This window comes from Bos grunniens, chromosome 5 (genome assembly GCF_055505025.1).
Source record: "Bos grunniens cultivar Pamir isolate PY7600 chromosome 5, Bosgru_T2T1.0, whole genome shotgun sequence".
Lineage (NCBI taxonomy): Eukaryota > Metazoa > Chordata > Mammalia > Artiodactyla > Bovidae > Bos > Bos grunniens.
In genome coordinates, this window is record NC_141169.1 from 104798796 (window position 1) to 104818692 (window position 19897).

The following is a 19897-nucleotide window of genomic DNA, read 5'->3' on the forward strand; positions in this document are numbered from 1 at the left end:
ATCCTGCAAGCCTTGTGGTGTGGCCAAAACAAAAACAAACCAGGATTTGGTGACTAGATATGGGCACTGAGGAAAAAGGGAAGAGGCGGAGACAACTTAAAGCCTTTGAATGTCGCTGTGTGGCCCGGAGTGCAGTAACATCATTAATCAACCAAAGAAGCTGAGAGAAGCCTGATTCAGGGGAAAGCCCATGTCTTATTTACACAGAGTTAGAGATGGTGCAAGATATCAAACTGAAAATGCCCCACCAGGAAGTAGGAAATGTGGAACTGAAACCTGAGAGGTCAGGATTAAAGATGTGAGGTTGTCTTTGGCATAAAGATCACGTTAAATTACATGAGAGTAGATGGGGTTTCCAACGAGACGGTGTGGACAGCATAGCAGAGGGTCGGGACTGACTCTGGAGGTCAGCCATGTTTAGGAGTCAGAAGAAAAAGCCTTCAGTGAAAGAGGCAAAGGAGAGGTTGGTGCAATTTGTCACCACCCTTTGCCAAGTCAAAGCTCAAAGCGAGCGGAGAGTAAGAGTGAACATTTAGGGATTTTCACAGGAGTTCCATAGTGCCACATCATCCAAGCCCAGGACTTTGTACTTTACTGAAGTATGGTCCACGGCAGATGGGAAATTTTAAAAACTGATCTGCACCACCAACTGAGAAGTGCTGCTCAGCCAGTAAGTGAGCCAAACAGTCTGCTCCGAGGTACATACCCAAGAGAACGGAAAACATACGCCTCGGGAATGTTCACAGCAGCCTTCTTCTTAATACCCCCAAAGTGGAAACAACCAAGATGTCCATCAACTGATGGTTGAATAAATGACGTATGATCTGTCCAAACGAAGGAATGTTATTCAGCCATAAAAAAATAACGGAGTGCTGCTACATGGTACAACATAAACGAGCCTCAAAAACATGACACTCAGTGAAAGAAGCTAGATACAAAAGTCCACATGCGGCATGACTCCGTTTTTATGAAATAGCCAGAACAGGCAAATCTGTAGAGTCAGAAAGTGACTTTGTCACCAGGGCCTGGAGAGTGACCACTAACACAGATAGGGTTTCTTGGTGGGGGGGGGCGGGCGGGGGATAAAAACATGCTGGAATTATAGACACTCCAGTGGGGACATTATACAACCTTATGAATATACTAAAAACCACTGCATCCTACACTCTGATGAATTTGATGGTATGTGAAATACATCTCAATAGAATAAGAAAAAAAGAGGGAAACTGATATCTCAAAACCAAGGACAGAGAAACTTTCCAAAACAGAAAAAGAATATATACAAGGAGGGACTTCCCTAGTGGTCCAGTGGCTGAGACTCGCCCTCCTGGTCAGGGGGCCCGGGTTCAATCCCTTGTCAGGGAACTAGATCCCACATGTTGAAACTGAGACTCAGTGCCACCAAATAAATAAATTAAAAAAAAAAAAATACAGAAGGAGCAGTTGAGGAAAGGAGGGAGGAAGAAAAGCCTGTTGATTTAGAGTGCTTTAACCAGGAAAATTAAGCCAAAACACCATTCTGTGTCAGCATTTCTCCAAGTGTAGTCCATGAACTCCTATGGGTCCCTGAGAACTTTAAAGTTATTTTTCAGAATAAAATTAAAATGTTATTTGCTTTTGTCATTGGCACTTGACAGGGCAGAAGCGATGGTAAAAACTCTGCTGGTCCCCAAGCATGAGTGAAGGTGTGGACACCAAACTGAACCAGCATACCCTACATTCTTCACCATGCAGTCGGTCAAGAAAGGGCAGAGCCAGGACTTCCCTGGCAATGCAGTGGTTAAGAATCCGCCTTCCAGTGCAGGGCACATGGGCTTGATCTCTGGTCCGGAAACTGAGATCCCACATGCCTGGGGGCAGCTAAGCCCATGTGCCGCAAGCAGAGAAGGACTCGAGCCCCAACTACTAAGTCCAAGTGCCACAGCACAGATCCAACGCTGCCAAAAAATAAATGCTAAAAAAAACAAGGCGGGGGGTGCACAGATCCATCCACTGCCCACTCATTGGAAAAGACCCTGATGCTGGGAAAGATTGAGGGCAGGAGGAGAAGGGGGGCAACAGAGGATGAGATGGTTGGACGGCATCACTGACTCAATGGACATGACTTTGAACAAACTCCAGAAGATAGTGAAGGACAGGGAAGCCTGGCGTGCTGCAGTCCATGGGGTCACCAAGAGTCAGCTACGACTGAGCAACTGAACGACAACCGAAGAGTGTCCTGGATGAAACATAAAATCTCAACCCTGAGTACATGTCTTTTTAACATTCTGTTTGAAGAAATGAGACACATGCATGGAACACCCTCTGTCCCAAAGCAGAAGTGTGTCAAGGCAAAGCACCTGTGCACTGGCTCAAACTGCACAATGAGCTGACAGCTTCTCTTTCACAGAACACCATTTTCACGTGAAAGAACGACTGACAGACATGCTGGTTATTTAGACCGGGCATTTGGCAGAGAGTTTCTTGGAAATGCGCAAAGTAAGCCTGTCACTTCAAGGAACATAACTGACAGTGTTTGTAATCAATGATAAATTTCAAGCTTTCAAGTGAAAATTTGAATTTTCCAAAACTTGTGTTTGCTACCATGAGCTAGACAACTTCCCATTTTATAAAGACTTCTCTGCTGAAAATCAATGGTAATACTAAGAAATGTGATTTTTTTTTTATATTATATTATAAGGATGTCTCAAGATTGAAAGATCTCCCTAACTCAGTGAACCAATATTTTACCAATGACCAATGCACACTGTTAAAAAACCAGACCTGGCTAAAAGATCTATTCATAGTTCACGAGAAACCTGTGGATTTTAATGTAACAGTGTGAAAAGCTCATTGATAGGATTTCAAATTCCATATTACAACTAGCCTTTAAGAAACTACTTATTTGCTGAGTTTTGATTTTCTGTATGTTATCAAAGACGGAATATCCAAAATTATCTGAAAAGGCTATTAAGATTCTCTTTCCAGCTGTATATCTTTGTGAAGCCAGATTTTTTTTTTCATATATTTTGGCCTAAATGACATATTACAACAAACTGAATTCAGAAGCAGTTTTGAGCATCCAGCCTTCTTCTATTTGGCAAATGCCAGATATCTGTTTAAAAAAAAAAAAAAATCCCATTCTTTTCATTAAATGGTTTTGTTTTTATGTAAATGGTTGACTTAGAAAATATAGCTGTTTTCATTAACAGTACATTATTTGTATTAACATGTAATAGGTTTATTTTTTTTTTCATGAATTAATAATTTTAAAACTTTTAATTTTCTTTTCTTTTGCCTGTGCCTCATGGCATATGGGATCTTAGTTCCCCAAACAGGGATCAAACCTATGGCCCCTGCAGCAGAAGGCTTTTAAGAGTGTAAAGTGATGCTAATTAACAAGGACCACCTGTATAGCACAGGAAGATATATTTAATGTCTTACATTAATAATAACCTATAATGGGAAAGAATCTAAAAAAGAATATATACACACACACACACACACACACACATATAACTGAATCAGTTTGTGTATACCTGAAGCTAACACAACATTGTAAATTAACTCTATTTCAGTTTTTTTTTTTTTTTCCATGATTTTTAAAACAGCAGTGCTGAGACCAAAACGTTTGGCAGCGGCTACTGTATATATGCTGAGGGTGTTCTCTGAACTCTTGGTGTGGTGTTGGAGGTGGTTGTCATCTTTTTGGTACAAACCAGTGTCAATGCCTGGCTAAGACAACACGTAGCAGTTCTAGTTCTGTCTTCTTCCTCACACCTGCCAAAACATGCTCTGTTTTCTGTTCATCAAGGTCACATGAACCATTGCCTGATCAAACAGGGTCGTATCATATTCCCAGAGAGCCCAGAAATAGCAAAACAGGATGAGAGGCAAAGAAATTCATCAGACATGAATGAAAGCAGTCCATTTCTATTTCTTCACGTGGAACTTCAGGACCTTTTAGGATTAATGAGTAATTTCACAACTCTTAGATCTCAGAGAGGGAGGAACTCCACTAGCGATCTCAGTTAATAGATCCGAGTTTCTGACTCAGACGGCAGTGGGGCCTGAGGAGACGACCGGCGACAAGCTGGGGAGGCCAGCTGGGTACATAGGTTCCATATACCGGGATCCTTGAAGCCAGCGGTCCCCAACTTTTTTGACACCAGGGAGCAGTTTCGTGGAAGACAGTTTTCTCCAAAGACCAAGGCAGTAAGGGGTAGAGGGTGGTTTCAGGCTGACTCAAGCACATTTATTGTGTGTTTTATTTCTATTAATATTATTATTACATCAGCTACACCTCAGATCATTGGATCCCGGACGTTGGGGACCCCTGCCTGAAGGGGCCAAGTTCAGTGCCTCCCAGCAGTCTGCTGTAGGGTCACAGCATAGTGAGTGCCTTCCAGTCTGCTCTTGGCATGTACCCATTCTAGTTTGGGAATCCCGAGTTCAGGGTGCAGATTTTATCTTCAACCTTCGTCTGCTAATAAGTTTCTGCAGGGTCCTCCTTTATTATTTTTTTTATATTTATTTCTTTATTTGGCTGTGCTGGGTTTTAGTCGTGGCATGCAGTCTCTTAGTTGCTGCTTGTGGAATCTAGTTCCCTAACCAGGGATCAAACCCGGGCCCCCTGAATTGGGAGCACAGAGTCTGAGCCACTGGACCACCAGGGAAGTCCCCAGGGTCCCCCTTTAAACAAACAATCAAATAGAAGAAACTGTTCCAGTGTGGGGGCCACACAATCTCTAAAAAGCCTCCATACCGGGTTTAGAGAGCAAACTTCTGCCTGTTGGGTGCCATTCAGGGAAAACAGCAGCCCCCAGTCATCGAGCTCAGGGTTTTCTCCCCAGGACCTGCCCTGCACGAGGGTTTAGGAAGGCAGAGCTTCTCAGCCCTGGCTGCCCATTAGGGCCACCCAGACCTACTGCATCAGACTGACAGGCGGGTGGGCGGGTGAGAGCTGCTTCTGTTGGTTTCTTTCAGCAATTCTTTAGGTGACTGTAGCCACTGTATCAAGCATCGGCTCCCACACAGCAGCACTGAGACTCAGAAGCAGCTTGTAGGATGACACCCTCCCCCCAAACAGCACATCCCCGATGGGATGAATGGCAGCCAGGCTCCGAAGCTTGCTGAGCTGAGCAGCAGCGGGGAGCAGGGTACCGTGTTGACAACCAGCTCCAGGTTGTCACAGCAACTCGCCCAGCACAGCTCCTTCCTCCCCTTAGTGGCTTCCAGAGCCTGGAGGCGCCACTGTTCTCTCTGATGATCTTCCTGTCCTTGGTAACCTGGACTGCTGCACTCTTCTTCTTTTTCTCCCAATTACTCCATCTCCTTATTGATGCATTTCCTGGTGTGCAATTAGACTTCACCTGCATGGAACTCCTCACCCAACTCAACGCCCCACAGATACACCCAAAAATAGGAGACAGCGAAAGGGCCTTGAATGCCAGAACAGCTGTTACGAGAGCTGGGCACTAAGTCTGCAAGGAAGACACCAAGGCCTTTGTTCTTGTCTTAGGTCTTGTCTGTCTGTTTTGCACCTTTAAAACAAAGTTAAGACTTCTAAGGCCTGCTGGAAATTAAGTAGGAAGAGCGATTATTCTCAGCACTGAAAGATCAAGAAGTGACTATAGATCCCTGAATAGCAAAGAAAGGGGCAGAAAAGTACGGCAAATGGACGTAAGGACTCAGAATGCAGGACAGTGTGCGCGCACCTGGTAGGTCCTAAAGCCATTGTGCTTTTAGAACAGTTATGACCCAGACCACCAGGGAAATGTCCAGTTATATTCAGTTTAAGGAGGCAGAGTAATGCGTGTTGTGTTTTTTAATTTCAAGCATCCCAAATGATGAAGGGTTTCAGTGATTTCAATTGGTTAAAGGTTTTTAACCCTTTAAGTGCTTTAAAGGGTAAACTCTTAGCTGTCTGGAACTTTTTTATGAGTACTCTAGGTAATTAAGATCCACCCTATTTGTTGTTTTTGTTCATTTATGCCCCTATTCCTAAAACATTAAAAATAAAAGACAAAAGATGTAAGGCATTTGGGTGTTTATATATACTTTCTAGTACCTGGGTCTGGTTCTTAGCAATTCTTGCTGCTCAGTCCCACAAAATTTCTGCCCACGCGGTACGTATGAGGCTTGTCATATTCCTTTACTCATTCATCTGACTGTGAAAGGGTCACAGTTGCCTCCCTCCCCTCGACTAGCAGCCCTACATCACTTCACCTTAGGTGGCTAGAACATAAACCATTCCATGCCACCCGCTCCCTCATTCTGTGCTCCATAAACAGGATGCTTGGCGTGTAGTGGGCACATAATAAGCATCTGTTGGATTAATGAATGAGCAAAGGAGCCAGTCATCACAGAATTATCTACAGAGTCAACTGTTTGCATGAAGCTATATATTTGATAAAGAGCCTAGCCCATTATGAGAGCAGCATCCGAAGGACACCAGTAGATCCTGCCACCGAGAAGAAGATAAATGTCTGATACACTGCTGTGTGAAAAAACTAGGGTACATAAGTATACAGGTTGTGATCAGAAGTTGTTTTATTATTATTATTATTTATTTATTTATTTGGCTGTGCTGGATCTTAATTCCAGCACATAGCATCTTTAGTTGCGGCATGTGGGATCTAGTTCCTTGACCAGGGATCGAACCTGGGCCCCCTACATTTGGAACACAGAGTTTTAGCCACTGGACCACCAGAGAAGTCCCTGTGGTCATAAGTATTTAAAAAAAAAAAAAAAAGGTCATGGGAAAAATAATTAGGAGAACATCAGCTAATGTATAACATGATTATCCATTTACTCATTCACTTAATTCAACACTTTATGTATGACACTCATCTAAGCCTTGCAGTTAAGCAAACTCACAACTATATCACCAGTGATAAATTACCTGCAACTTACAATTGAAAAGTTAAGAATTGCAGGGACTTCCCTGGCAGTCCAGTGGTTAGAACTCCAAGCTTCCACTGCTGGGGGCCTGGCTTCAACCTCTGGTCTGGGAACTAAGATCCCACAAGGCCCAAGGTACAGCCCAAAATGCAAGAATTGCAGCAGCTATAAACCATGACTAACTCAAGAACACTAATTATGCAATGACAGACTGGGTAAAGCATCCTTCCAAACAAAAGGAGGGACCCCAGCTCTCTACTCATGCACTACAGGAGGAAGGTTGCCAAGCCCGTCAGCCAGGTTTCATGATGTGATGTGAGGAACACTGGCTGTGAGTCTGCAGTAAAACAAGGCAACGCGTTAATTTTAGTTTAGGACTACCCAGTGTTGTTGACCCTGTTCGCTAAGCAACCCTTGGCTGTGCATCCTCAGTTCACGGCCATCAAGAGATCCCCTGTAGTTCAGTCGTAACCCTGGGACCATACCTTGAATCGTGGCTTCAGAAGATATTTTTCCAGCATACCTAAATGGATTTACTAGCTTGGGCAGTGCCCAGACCTCAAGTGTGTGAAGAGTACCCACCTACTAACTGCTGTGCAGCTGTGTATGCCAACAGCAACCCCATCTGTAGCCAGGGACCATTTGTATTTATCCTCTTAATAATGTGACTGACAGTACTCTGCTAGTAATGGAATTATAATAGATCATCAAGGTATAAAATGGCATTTCTGGGCACAGTTGGGCACTCTCAGCCCCTTATATCATCTAAGAAAAATGCAAGAGAAAGTTCCTAGCAATGTTTAATAAGCGGTAAAGGAAATGTGGTCATAGGACCCAGTTTGTATTGCCTCAATATAAAATTAATATCTCCCATGTTAAATTTGTATTTACAAAGAGGCTTCTTTTGATAATTAGGGGTGCTGTTGCTGTCTTTGTAGACATCCTTAGTTTGCATGTTTTCGTTCCTCTCTGGGCTGGGTGTTATGCCAGATCAACTTCCAGAACAAACCCGGGAGGGCACCAGGCACGAGTAACCCTCTATTGCTCTTTCTCCCCATCCAGGTTACCCCTTCGCTTTATTTTATCGGCGTTACCTTTTCTACAAGGACAGCTACCTCATCCACCTTTTCCACACCTTTACGGGCCTCTCAATCGCTTATTATAATTTTGGTGAGTGAACCTAGTTAGCACCACAATTACAGGGAGCCTGAGAAGGAACAGACCCAGACAAAACGTCCTGGAGGGAATCTAATGGAGAGGGAAGTTGTGATGCTCTGTGAGCAAAGAGAGGGTTTTATGGGCAGGAACACAGCTTAGCTTCTCCCTTCATGTACATTTCTCTCCCAGATAAAAGCATTTTGAGAATGGTTACCCTTACCAGAGGGACTTCCCTGGTGGCTCAGCGGTAAAGAACCCACCTGCCATTGCAGGGGACAAGGGTTCCATCCCTGGGTCAGGAAGATCCCCTGGAGAAGGAAATGGCAACCCACTCCAGTATTCTTGCCTGGGAAGTCCCATGGACAGAGCCTGGCGGGCTACACTCCATAGGGTTAGTCGCAAGAGTCGGACACGACTTAGTGACGAAAACAACAAAGCAACCCTTACGAGTCGCCATCCACAGAGAGGCACCGGTTGTCTCTGCTGGGGCTAGAACTGGCCAACAGACCCAAGCAGTTCCGCCAGGAGCATCCCTTAGGCCCAACATCCAGAAATACAAGCGCTCCCTGGCAGTCCTGTATTTTTATACAGTTAATTTCCTTCTCTTCCTCCAAATCAGGAGACTCCTTAAAAAGAAGAAAGATCCAAATACCAAAGGTTTTTTTTTTTTTCTGTATATATTCTTGTGTTCAGAAGTGTCAGGAAGGGTGGAAATGCAAGGGGGGTGGGGGGAAAACAGGCAACAGTGTGCTTTCTGCTCCACACCCAGGAACCCAGCTCTACCATTCCCTGCTCTGCATCGTGCTGCAGTTCCTCATCCTCCGGCTGATGGGCCGAACCATCACCGCCGTGCTCACCACCTTCTGCGTCCAGATGGTAAACGTGTCTCTCCCAGGGCAGCTCAGCTCACAGCCGGCTGGGCTGGGGGCGGGGGAAGGACAGGGGCTGGGGTGGAGAAGAAGCCGTGGACCAGGAGATCCACAGCGACCCTCAGCAGCGAGGCTCTGGGTCAGTGTCCAGAGGCCCTGGGAGCGTCCCTTGCAGGCCAGCCCTCTTGACCCCGTCGTCAGGGCTCTTGAGCCTGTCGGGATTAGCGCAGCCATCTGTCCACGAGGGGAGTCCCTCAAAGTCAAAGCGGGAGACCCACTTGGAATGAGCTGCAGAATGTGAGCATCTACATTGTCAGTTTGGGGAAGTGCCCGGTGGTCCCGTGGTTGGGGCTCTGAGTTCTCACTGCTGAGGGCCCTGGGGCCAGGGTTCAATCCCTGGTCAGGGAGCTGGGATCCCACAGGCCATGCGGTGAGGCAGGAAAAAAAAAAAAATTAAAAAAAAATTTTTTTAATCCTTTAAATACTCAGTTTAGCCCTCACTTTGCTGAGAAACCTTGAGGACATCCCTTCCCCTTTACAGGTTCAGTTTCTAGAGCAAGAGAAAGGAAAAGTGAAAGAATACCTTGGATTTCAGAGCAGTGGGAGATGCACTGTAGTGATGGCGGAATAAATAAATACTTGCCCCTCTCCTAGGGCTACCTTCTGGCCGGATATTACAACACAGCCACCGGCACCTACGACATCAAGTGGACAATGCCACACTGTGTCCTGACCTTGAAGCTGATCGGTGAGTGGCAGGTCCCCTCTGGCACCCACGCCCCTCCCATCCTCCCACCCACCCTCAGTCCACTGGCCGAATCCTGTGCCCCCTCCCTCTGCTCCACCCACACCTTCTCTCTCTGCTCAGGTCTGGCCATCGACTACTATGACGGAGGGAAGGATCAGGTAAGTACCCTGCCTCCGCGGAGAGGTGAAGGAGTTTAACCCAAAGGGAGGAGGATGGCTGTTATCATCAGGGGCGGGGCCTCCCCTCCCGCCCTCGGGCCGGGTGGTGTGATCACCATTTCTGACTGCCTGAGTCCAGCTCTTGCTCACAGCCCAGAGATCCGGCCAGGGAGGCCCTCAGAAGGGGGCAGCAGCCGGCCATGGCTGAACTTACCCCACACACACCTACTTCCCCCTGAAGCACCAACTCCTCTCCATATTGTCATCCCCTCAAAGAGGTTCTGTTTGAAGAACCCAGTTCAGTGGGGCCCCAGGGCGGGGAGCCCTCACACTGGCTCTGAACACACTGAACTCTTCGTTCTCTTCTCGGCGCAGAAATCCCTGACCTCCGAGCAGCAGATATACGCTATACGGGGTGTCCCCTCCCTGCTGGAAATCTCCGGCTTCTCCTACTTCTATGGAGCCTTCCTGGTGGGGCCCCAGTTCTCCATGAACCACTACATGAAGCTGGTGCGGGGAGAGCTGACTGATGTCCCAGGGAAGATACCAAACAGGTAATCGCCCCCTTCATCAAGACCTCCGTCCAGGCCTCTCACCCAACAAAGCCGCTTCTGAAGTGACCTCCCAAAGGCCGGCCGCATTCTCTGCCGTGAGTCAGGCTCTCGCCCTGTGACCGGCAGCACTCCGTGCCTACTCACTGCAGGGAGTGGGCACTTGTCAGCTTGGGTCACTTCCCACCATCCCTCCCGACCCTGTGGTACAAACGTCAAAATACACTTTTATGCCATAGGATTTTGCCTGAAGCAGTCATGTCCCTGCCTTTAAAACCCACCTTCCCAGTTTAAAAAATGTTGATAAATACATCAAAATCTATGTATTTCACAGTCCCGTGGACTGTAGCTGGCCAGGCTCCTCAGTCCATGGGATTCTCCAGGCAGGAACACTGGAGTGGGTTGTATTTCCTTCTCCAGGGGATCTTCCCCACCCAGAGATCGAACCTGGGTCTCCTACGTTTCAGGCAGATTCTTTACCATCTGAGCCACCAGGAATCAGGAAACTGATCAAGTTACCAGGCAGATCCCTTTGCTGAGAACTTTGGCCAGCCTGTCTGAGCATTGATCCAGCCAGGAGAGAAGGGAGCAGATCCAAAGCTGGGCTCTGCATCGGGCTTTCAGTCCCCACATAGCCCAAGCACACCGGGGAGACCCAGAGGTCCGCTGGACCTGAGGGGAAGCACCCAGACTCAGGGTTTGCATGCTCCATCCTCCTGCCCAGCTGAGGCAGTGCTCACCCTCTAGAAGGCCAGAGGGAGGGGCCTCTGCCATCACCCGCCGTGACCCTGCTTGTCCCTTTCCAGCACCATACCTGCTCTGCGGCGCCTGGCCCTGGGCCTGGTCTACCTAGTGGGCTACACCCTACTCAGCCCCCACATCACCGAAGACTATCTCCTCAGCGACGACTACGAAGTGAGTGCTTTGTCAGCAGCAGCGGCACAACAGCACCAGAGATATTCAGTGGCCAGGCCAGGACCCCCGTAGATAGCTGAGAGGTGGGAGCACCACCCACAGTTGCCTGTTGGTTTTGCTGTAGACCTGAGAGTTGGCGTCCATCAGCCAGCACTGCACAGCCTTGCGGGCACAGGGCCATGCCAGGTGCGTATTAGCACCTCAACCTCCCCCTGCAGCTCAGCTTGGGCTCATTTAACAGCCAGGCGACCCGGCCAAGCCCCTCTGGCCCTGGGCAGACGGGCATTAGGAGCTCAGGACCCGGGGAGAGATGCTGGCTTGGCTCCATCTCCTTAAAGCCCCCAGCGCCTGTGGCCCAAGTGCCCCCACTCTAGGAAAGGAGGTGAGGCCCCGCTGTCTCGGGGCGTCTCCGAGGGGTTCCCCTTGGCCTATTGCAGAGTAGTCAGCCGCACATGTGAGGGAGAGCAAAGCAGGGCTCCTGGCCTGGCGGCGTTCCTAACCCACCCACGTTCTCTTCTCTCAAGAACGGCAGCTTCTGGTTCCGCTGCATGTACATGCTGATCTGGGGCAAGTTTGTGCTGTACAAATATGTCACCTGTTGGCTGGTCACGGTGAGGAGAGAGGGGTGGGGTCACAGGGGACCACCTGCCAGGGGTGAGGGGTAGAGGGGGTGAGGTCACAGGGGATGAACGTGTTGGGGGATAGAGGGGCGGGATCACAGACCACCTGCCAGGAGTGGGAGCCAGGTGGCGGTGCGACACCCATGGCCTGGCTCCCTCAGGAAGGCGTGTGCATTCTGACGGGGCTGGGCTTCAATGGCTTGGACGAGTATGGGACAGCCAAGTGGGATGCCTGCGCCAACATGAAGGTGTGGCTCTTTGAAACCACCCCCCGCTTCACGGGCACCATTGCTTCTTTCAACATCAACACCAACGCCTGGGTGGCTCGGTAAGCACCCGGGGCAGGGATGCATCATCACTTCTTCACCTTTCCCCACTTCAGACGGACCCCTCCAGGCACTCTGACACCCCCAGCCATGCCCACTCTTGTCCCCAACTCAACGCCCCCAAAACCATTCCTGTTATGTTTCAAAAACAGAAACAAGGTAGTTAGCGGCCTGGGTACAGGGCTGGCCCACCCCACTCTCCGCTGCAGCCTCGCCACCAGGCAGGCCATCCGTCATCATCCATTGTACCAAGCAGGGCCCCCAGCTGAGCCTTCGTTCAATCTGTTCTCTGTCTAAACTGTGACTCATCAGCTTGGCTGCCTTTCATTCTAAAGTGACCAGAGCACACTGCCTTCCTGCCCCACTGGGGGCGCCAGGAGGCAGGATGGATCTGAGGCTCATCCTCTCTCACCCTTCTCTCTAGCTACTTCTTCAAACGACTCAAGTTCCTCGGAAATAAAGTTCTATCCCAGGGTCTCTCGTTGCTATTCTTGGCGCTCTGGCATGGCCTCCACTCAGGGTACCTGGTCTGCTTCCAGATGGAGTTCCTCATTGTTATTGTGGAGAGACAGGTGAGCCTTCAGGATGGCGGGCAGAGGGGGCCTGAGCAGAGGAGCAAGGTTGAGTGAGCCCGTTCCCTCCTCCCCAGGCTGCCAGCTTGATTCGAGACAGCCCAGTCCTGAGCAGGTTGGCCTCCATCACCGTCCTGCAGCCCCTCTACTATCTGGCGCAGCAGACCATCCACTGGCTCTTCATGGGTTACTCGATGACCGCTTTCTGCCTCTTCACGTGGGACAAGTGGATGAAGGTAGCCAGGGGCCTACCCGCCAGGAGGGGAAGGGACTGCTGAGAGGTCAGACAGGCGGCGGGGACGGGGACAGTTCCAGGCTGTCATCTACCGCGGAGGCTGCGTGTCCCCACAGGTGTACAAGTCCATCTATTTCCTTGGCCACGTCTTCTTCTTGAGTCTACTATTCATATTGCCTTACGTCCGTAAAGTGATGGTGCCGAGGAAAGAGAAGTTAAAGAAAATGGAGTAATTCCTGGTAAGTACACCTCCCTACAACTGAGCGTCAACTATCAGGTCACAGAAGACAGCCACAGAGTGGGGTAGGGCGGGGGACGGGTAGTCCTGGGAAGATGGGGTGAACCTCACAGGGCCTGGCTTCCAGAAACACAGTATGGGGCACTGACTGCTCTGAGAGGTGCCCGGAGGGAGCTGGAAGGGCTGGGGCCCGGAGACCAGGAAGTGATGCCAACGCCTCCCGCTTTCTCCCCACAGGTGGCCCACCGCAGGACTGGCACACCAACAACCCGCCTCCCTTCGCAGCACTCCTCCGCCCTGGAGCACAGAGAACCAGAAGCCCGGGTGTGGGAAGACGGGGCTCCCCAGCTGTGCCTCTGCCGCCGGCCACGTCTCCATTTGGGGCCAAAGGGGAAACTCTCGTGGGAGGAGCAGAGGGGCCCACGTCCCTCCTCTGGGCTCCCCCATGCACGTTGCCTTATCTCTTCCCCCTCTAGCCAGGAACTTGTGTTTTTCTTCTGCCAATTTACTATGATTGTATCCAAGCCGCTGCCTCCGCCCCCCCATGGGGGGAAGGGAGGGGCAAGGCCCCGCCTGCTCCACTTTTCTACCTTGGACTGACTGTACCACATAAAATCACTTCAGTTTGTTTGTTTTTTCACGGCTGGCGCCCCGGCTACTTTCTTTCAAACGCCCTCCAGGCGTGCCATGGCTGAAACAATCAGGGCTCCCTCGTTTAGGGCACCAGACTGCAAACACCGTAACCTCAAGGGTCTTCCTGAGGTCTGAGGGATTACACCAGGTCACAGCATTGCTGCCAAGTTTAGGAACTCTCAGAGGACAACCAGGTTTACAAGAACAACGTTTATAAAATAAACAGCAGGCTACAGCCTGGACTTCCGCAGACCCCGGTCTGGGTGCAGGGAGGGGGTCTTCCAGCAGTCGACTGAGGACGGGCGGGAAGCAATGTTCGCAGTGTCTGTTGGGACCAGGCTCTGCTGTCAGATGACCCCCCACGCTTCTTCAAAGGCAGTGGTGACTTTTGCACAGGTGAGGGCGGCAGAGAGCGGGTAGTTGCTGATGGACACCATCTTCTCTGTGTACTCCACGTCCACCTGAGGAAACAGCATCCGTCAGCGGCTCGGTCGCTCCGTCACAGGTTCAGCCCTTCTTTAGGGCAGAAAAACTGCCATCTCATAGCGCTGTTTACCACCAGTGTGGGCAAAGGATGGAGAAGGACTAGTTCCATAATGCACACCCCAGCGTTCCTCACAGGATGCGCCGGGGGCAGGAGGTGCAACCCCCTCAGCTTTTTCCTTACCCTCTACCTCCCAACTCCTAAGGATCATCAAAGATGCTGAGTGCTCTCGGGATTTTGTGCTAAACTTCAGCTCCGTGAAGAATCTGAGAGTTGAGCCCAGCCTTACCTTGCCATGGGCAAAGGCCCCCACCACAAAGACAATGGGGTCACTGCTGGGCGCCAGCTCTCGCACATCACTGACGACCGGGACAGAAAAAGAAGTGCCAATTTTCATACACCCAACTGGGAAGTGGTCTGACACTGGATTCTTAATCACCTAAAGAAAATAAATAAATAAAAATCAGCCCCAGAAACATTCCCAGAACACCACCTCCAACCAGTAGGTAACAATACCTCACCTTCAAGAGCTTCTGGGGGCCATCAGCCGCTCGAACGCTGAGTTTGTGTAAAAGCTGAACTAGGACAGAAAAACAGAGTTCAGAGCTAGGTGGAGACGCAGCTTCTCATGCCAGAAAACCAGAAAACCCTTAGGTGAGCTGGGTTCCACGTGTTCCGTGCATCCACACAAATGAGATGTTCTCAACAAGTAGCTGCCAAGCACGAGGCTGGTTGTGCAGTGACAGGCCCCCCTCCCTTCTCTGCAGCCGGGAACCCACGCACATGGGAAGAAAGTGCAGACCCCTGGTTCTGGAGTCACTCACGTGACCCCTCCCCCACCTAAAAAACTCCACACTTTATTCCCCTTCCTCTTCCTCCCTCCATCAATTCTGCCAAGTTTCTCTCTCACCCATAAGGCCACAAAAGCGGTCAAAGGTTCTGGGAATTCGAGTCTGGGGGTTCACTTCAATCAGCACATTCTTCTGCGTGTGGATGTAAACCTGGAGCAAGCCCGCCCGGTTCAGGGGACTGTCCATCAGCATCAGTAAACTCTGAGGGAGGTGGGGTGGAGACCAGGGCACAGTCAGGACAGAAAAGAAGCCCTACAGCTGCCTTACCTTCTGTCCAGAGGCCCCAGGGCCTGAGCTCCGCCCCCTGGAGTTACCTGGTGAGCTATGTCCGGCCTCACGTCCCCAGGGTCCCGGCCATTCTTCAACAACATGGACTTGTGCTTGTCACAGTTGAGCAGCTCATATGTCTTCCCCACCTGAGAACAGGGAACAAGAGCTGCATAAGCTGCTTTTCCCTGGAATGCCGGTTCTCAAAGAGGGGTCCCCAAACCAGCAGCATCTGAAAACTTGCTCAACAGTCAGATTCTCAGGCCCACCCCAGATCTATACATAAGACACTTGGGGTGGGGCGCCCAAATCCTGCAGGGGATCCTCTTGCCCACATCTTCCCCACGCCTACCCCCATCACTGATCTTGGAGGGAAGAGGGAGGAAGAGGGCAGCCTATGATTCCACACACTCTAAACTGGATCTAATTTTAAAACCTATGGGTATCAAGCAAAGCCAGTGAGGGGTTCTGGAACCAGGCAAAAGTTAGGTTAGTGAGCAAAAGCATTACATGCACACTGGGCAAAACATACATGGTCACTACCCTCAGTCTGCTTAAAACAAGCATGCACAATGTGAAGAGCTGTAAATCTGAACAGGAAGAAGTGTGAAAACTCTAATGAGGCCAAAGGTAGTGTAACCAAGGAACATTCTCAGAAGTAAAAGAAAAGGGGATGGTTCCAGGTTTAAGCTGTGTGAGCAACAGCTAAAAGAAAGAATTACAAATTGGAGCCCTGAGGAGCATTAGGGTGGTCAGTAAAAAGTTTTAAGTACAAATATAGTTTTGAAAGGCTAAGTTTTTATGTATCAATACAACATTTGTATGTCTGGCAACATTTTGAGCTATGACTCCAAAAGGTTTAGGGGAAGAGGCATATAGATTTTGAAATTAACTGAGTAAGTGACATAAAAATGTCACAGAGAACAAAAACAAAGGGCCAAGAGTTAGGTCCACGGAACACTCTTCTATGCATGTGCGTGCTCAGTTGTGTCCAACTCTGTGACCCCATGGACTGTAACCACCAGGCTCCTCTGTCCGTGGGGCTTCCTAGGCAAGTATATTGGTGTGGGTTGCCATTTCCTATTCCAAGGACAGAAAAGAACCTCTTGAATAGATGAATCTAGTTTTGACTCATTAGTAAGTTATAACCAAGGTTTTGTTCTTTTAATGGAATAGAACAGAAGACATCAGAGTAATTCAAATGCAGTCATGGTAGATAAAGGACTATGAAACTTTCTCCTTCATATAGCTGAGTGTGCACACTGGCTCACCATGTAATTTTTTTCTTTTTATTGTGGGCTGTGGTTAATCTTGTAAACCACTAATTAGAATAATCAAAGAATGAATACCATGTGTATTCTGTAGTAGGTACTGGAGATATAAGAATTTTAAAAAACCTTATTCTCTGTCCTTATTATAGCCTTGTAGTGGAAAAGACAACCAACCACATGAATATTTAATTCAAATTGTGATAAACATGAAGGAAAACTAAATGGTTCACTAAAGGATTATGAGGACCTGATTTATACCAGGAAGGGAATCATTTCTATGAGAGAGTAACACTTAATAATTGAAGAATGAGTAACATAATAGACTCAATAATTGTCCAATGAATAAACATTAAGTAGGAATAATGAGGCAAAGAGCTGAGTAAAGGGTGCTTGCAGTTACACAACATTATCTGCAATGGCCTTACGGTCTAAGAGAACTTAGTGTTTTCAAAGAGCTTAGAGGAGGCCAGTGAGGCTGGAGTACAAAGAACAAATGGAGAGGGGACTTCCCTGGTGGCCCAGTGACTAAGACTCTACACTCTACACTAAGGCCCAGATTAGATCCCTGCTGGGGGAACTAGATCCGGCATGCCACAGTGAAGAGCTCATGTGTCACAACTATGACCAAGCACGGCCAAATAAATATTCTTTAAAAAAAAGAAGAAACAGAGCAGGCTGATGAGGCTGGCAGAAGCACGAGGGACCAGCACAAGGGAGCAAAAGCTAACAGTACAGAAGACTTCCACCTTCAGCTTCAACTTCCGCAATGGGTTTTATCACCCTTGGAGTATCATTAATGACAACTGGCCTAATTTACTCTGGAGTATGTTCTAGAAACTTTAAGTTACCTACAACCTTTTCAGCTTCTTAATAAGTAACCTGAATCAGTAACAACTAATTCCAAGTGACAAAAGATTATTCTAAATCCTTTACACACATTAACTCCTTTAATCCTCCCAACAATCCAGTAAAATAGGTACAAATACCATCATCCCCACAGAACATACCAGGAAACAAGTGGTTAAGTGAATCTGAGAACTAACAGGCTGGAGGGATGAATATGTGAACCTATAATTAGGTTAGAAATATCAATTATAGAAGAAAATGAAACCTGATTAGCTGGTCATTTAAAAAGTTTTCTAAACTGCAACCTTAATAAAGTGCCATGGTGGCTGAGGAAAGAAAGGTGGAAAAGAACTGCACCTAGATTACTATGGAAATGTACTACTTTTAAAGCACTTTCATTACAATCCCCCTGCAAACTATTAACTGAGTTCTACAAACTGACTACAAACTTTTCTCAAGAATCAGACGCTTAAAATAAGTGTAAGACCCTGGGTTAAAATTAAAGTCTGACTTCCCAACTTGTGCTATTTCTTCTGGCTCTACTCAATGAACAAGTTTAGCTCTAAAGTGCAAGAGAAACAATGTCAAAAGGAATGAGAACACTGCACAAAGATTTAAGACAGGGAACTGCCGGATTTATTTGGGAGAAGAGCCAAATGATAGGTAAAAATAAAGACGTATTGATAACCTGATCCACACAGTGTTTTGAAATGTATAGTAGTAATAAAGGAGAATCAAAACACTAAGTCCTTACAAATAAAAGGGTGGGCCGACTGAGCTAAAGGGCCTCTTGATGAAAGTGAAAGAGGAGAGTGAAAAAGTTGGCTTAAAGCTCAACATTCAGAAAACTAAGATCATGGCATCTGGTCCCATCACTTCATGGCACATAGATGGAGAAACAGTGGAAACAGCAGCTGACTTTATTTTTCTGGGATCCAAAATCACTGCAGATGGTGATTGCAGCCATGAAATTAAAAGACGCTTACTCCTTGGAAAGAAAGTTATGACCAACCTAGATAGCATATTGAAAAGCAGAGTCATTACTTTGTCAACAAAGGTCCGTCCAGTCAAGGCTATGGTTTTTCCAGTACTCATGTATGGATGTGAGAGGTGGACTATAAAGAAAGCTGAGCACCAAAGAATCGATGCTTTTGAACTGTGGTGTTGGAGAAGACTCTTGAGAGTTCCTTGGACTGCTAGGAAATCCAACCAGTCCATCCTAAAGGAGATCAGTCCTGGGTGTTCACTGGAAGGACTGCTGTTGAAGCTGAAACTCCAATACTTTGGCCACCCGATGCGAAGAGCTGACTCATTGGAAAAGACCCTGATGCTGGGAAAGATTGAGGGCAGGAGAAGGGGACGACAGAAGTGAGATGTTGGATGGCATCACCGACACAATGGACATGGGTTTGGGTGGACTCCATGAGTTGGTGATGGACAGGGAGGCTGGCGTGCTGCGGTTCATGGGGTCGCAAAGAGTCGGACACGACTGAGCCACTTAACTGACTGAGCTACAGTAATTACCTTTCCCCTTTGCCCAGTAAATTTGTCTTAGGATGAACCGAGGAACGACGCGAGGGACGTAACCTCTCCTCTAAGACGACTTTTGGGGTTAGGGTTATCACAGAATCCTGGTAAATCAATCGGAAGCAAGGATGTGAGCGGCACAGAGATTCAAGAGCAAAGAAAACGAGTACTGCCAACCCAGGATGTTAAACGAAGAGGCAGTCGATTAGGCCACTCCTTCTCCAAAAGCATGTTTCACCCGTCTCTGCTTTCTCCATCCATCACCCCCTGAGCCCACCACCCTCACCACACCGGATCCCATCCTATCGATCCACTAGCTCTCCATCTCCTAGTCCGAGTGTACCTTGACTGTCTCCAGACTGGCTCCTTCCAGCACCACAATGAGCCTACGGCCTCCGATCTTGCTTCCCGCCCCAAGTCGGGGCCGCTTAGGCGCCACGGCATCCCAGTCCTCTTCCTGCTCCGCAGCCCGGCGCTCACGAGGTTGGAATGCACCACTGGGCGCAGCCATCTTGCATCCGGATCGGAAATTGTGTAACGTCCTTAAACCGGCCTCAAGCTCGCCCCAATCGCCAGCTTCCTTCCGTCTGCCATTTCGAAAGTGGGCGCTCAGAAATGGCGACGACTCCGCGTCTAGCGCTTGCGAAGCCTCTCTGGGAGGGCAGGGTTCCAGAAAGGGGCTAGACTTCCGTATACGTACTTCCTGTGCGCCAGCTCCGGTCCGCCGTGGGCTGCGGGGAGGGTTT

At 48.5% G+C, this 19897-nt stretch overlaps 2 protein-coding genes across 7 annotated transcripts in view; one reads left to right on the forward strand and one right to left on the reverse strand.

Annotated features, from left to right (window-relative positions):
* Positions 1-13912, forward strand: part of LPCAT3 (lysophosphatidylcholine acyltransferase 3) — a 36020-nt gene extending 22108 nt beyond the window's left edge. Inside the window, exons 2-13 of one of the 2 annotated variants that reach the window (XM_086402166.1) lie at positions 7945-8052; positions 8810-8916; positions 9564-9657; positions 9778-9815; positions 10191-10369; positions 11173-11281; positions 11806-11892; positions 12063-12229; positions 12652-12799; positions 12877-13035; positions 13151-13273; positions 13510-13912. In XM_086402166.1, the coding sequence (XP_086258292.1) occupies positions 7945-8052; positions 8810-8916; positions 9564-9657; positions 9778-9815; positions 10191-10369; positions 11173-11281; positions 11806-11892; positions 12063-12229; positions 12652-12799; positions 12877-13035; positions 13151-13267 (1313 nt within the window). In that variant the 3' untranslated portion in view covers positions 13268-13273; positions 13510-13912. Of the gene's footprint in view, positions 1-7944; positions 8053-8809; positions 8917-9563; positions 9816-10190; positions 10370-11172; positions 11282-11805; positions 11893-12062; positions 12230-12651; positions 12800-12876; positions 13036-13150; positions 13274-13509 lie in introns of both variants that reach the window. The other variant, XM_086402165.1, reaches the window with a different exon arrangement.
* A 188-nt stretch (positions 13913-14100) lies between these two features.
* Positions 14101-19806, reverse strand: EMG1 (EMG1 N1-specific pseudouridine methyltransferase). Of its 5 annotated transcripts, none has more exons than XR_015164339.1 (6): positions 19495-19806; positions 15555-15656; positions 15300-15441; positions 14911-14964; positions 14679-14828; positions 14101-14366 (listed from the first exon to the last, which is right to left on the reverse strand). XR_015164339.1 is itself a non-coding variant. In XM_086402174.1 (6 exons), the coding sequence occupies exons 1-6, from the start codon at positions 19660-19662 to the stop codon at positions 14253-14255; spliced, it is 735 nt and encodes a 244-aa protein (XP_086258300.1). In that variant the 5' UTR covers positions 19663-19806; the 3' UTR covers positions 14101-14252. The 5 variants fall into 5 exon arrangements, 4 of the variants coding, with proteins under 4 accessions (XP_086258300.1, XP_086258302.1, XP_086258299.1 ...); XM_086402174.1 differs by having other exon boundaries at positions 14911-14969; XM_086402176.1 differs by lacking the exon at positions 15300-15441.
* Between the last annotated feature and the right edge of the window lie 91 nt (positions 19807-19897).

What these genes read in the sequence shown, in the direction of transcription:
- EMG1 (XM_086402173.1), bottom strand. Translation starts at nt 19,662, where the DNA reads ATGGCTGCGCCCAGTGGTGCATTCCAACCTCGTGAGCGCCGGGCTGCG. An exon ending in CCAGTCTGGAGACAGTCAAG is followed by an intron (nt 15,657 to 19,494) that starts GTACACTCGGAC and finishes CCCTGTTCTCAG; the next exon opens with GTGGGGAAGACATATGAGCT. An exon ending in CCGCTTTTGTGGCCTTATGG is followed by an intron (nt 14,970 to 15,299) that starts GTGAGAGAGAAA and finishes TTTCTGTCCTAG; the next exon opens with TTCAGCTTTTACACAAACTC.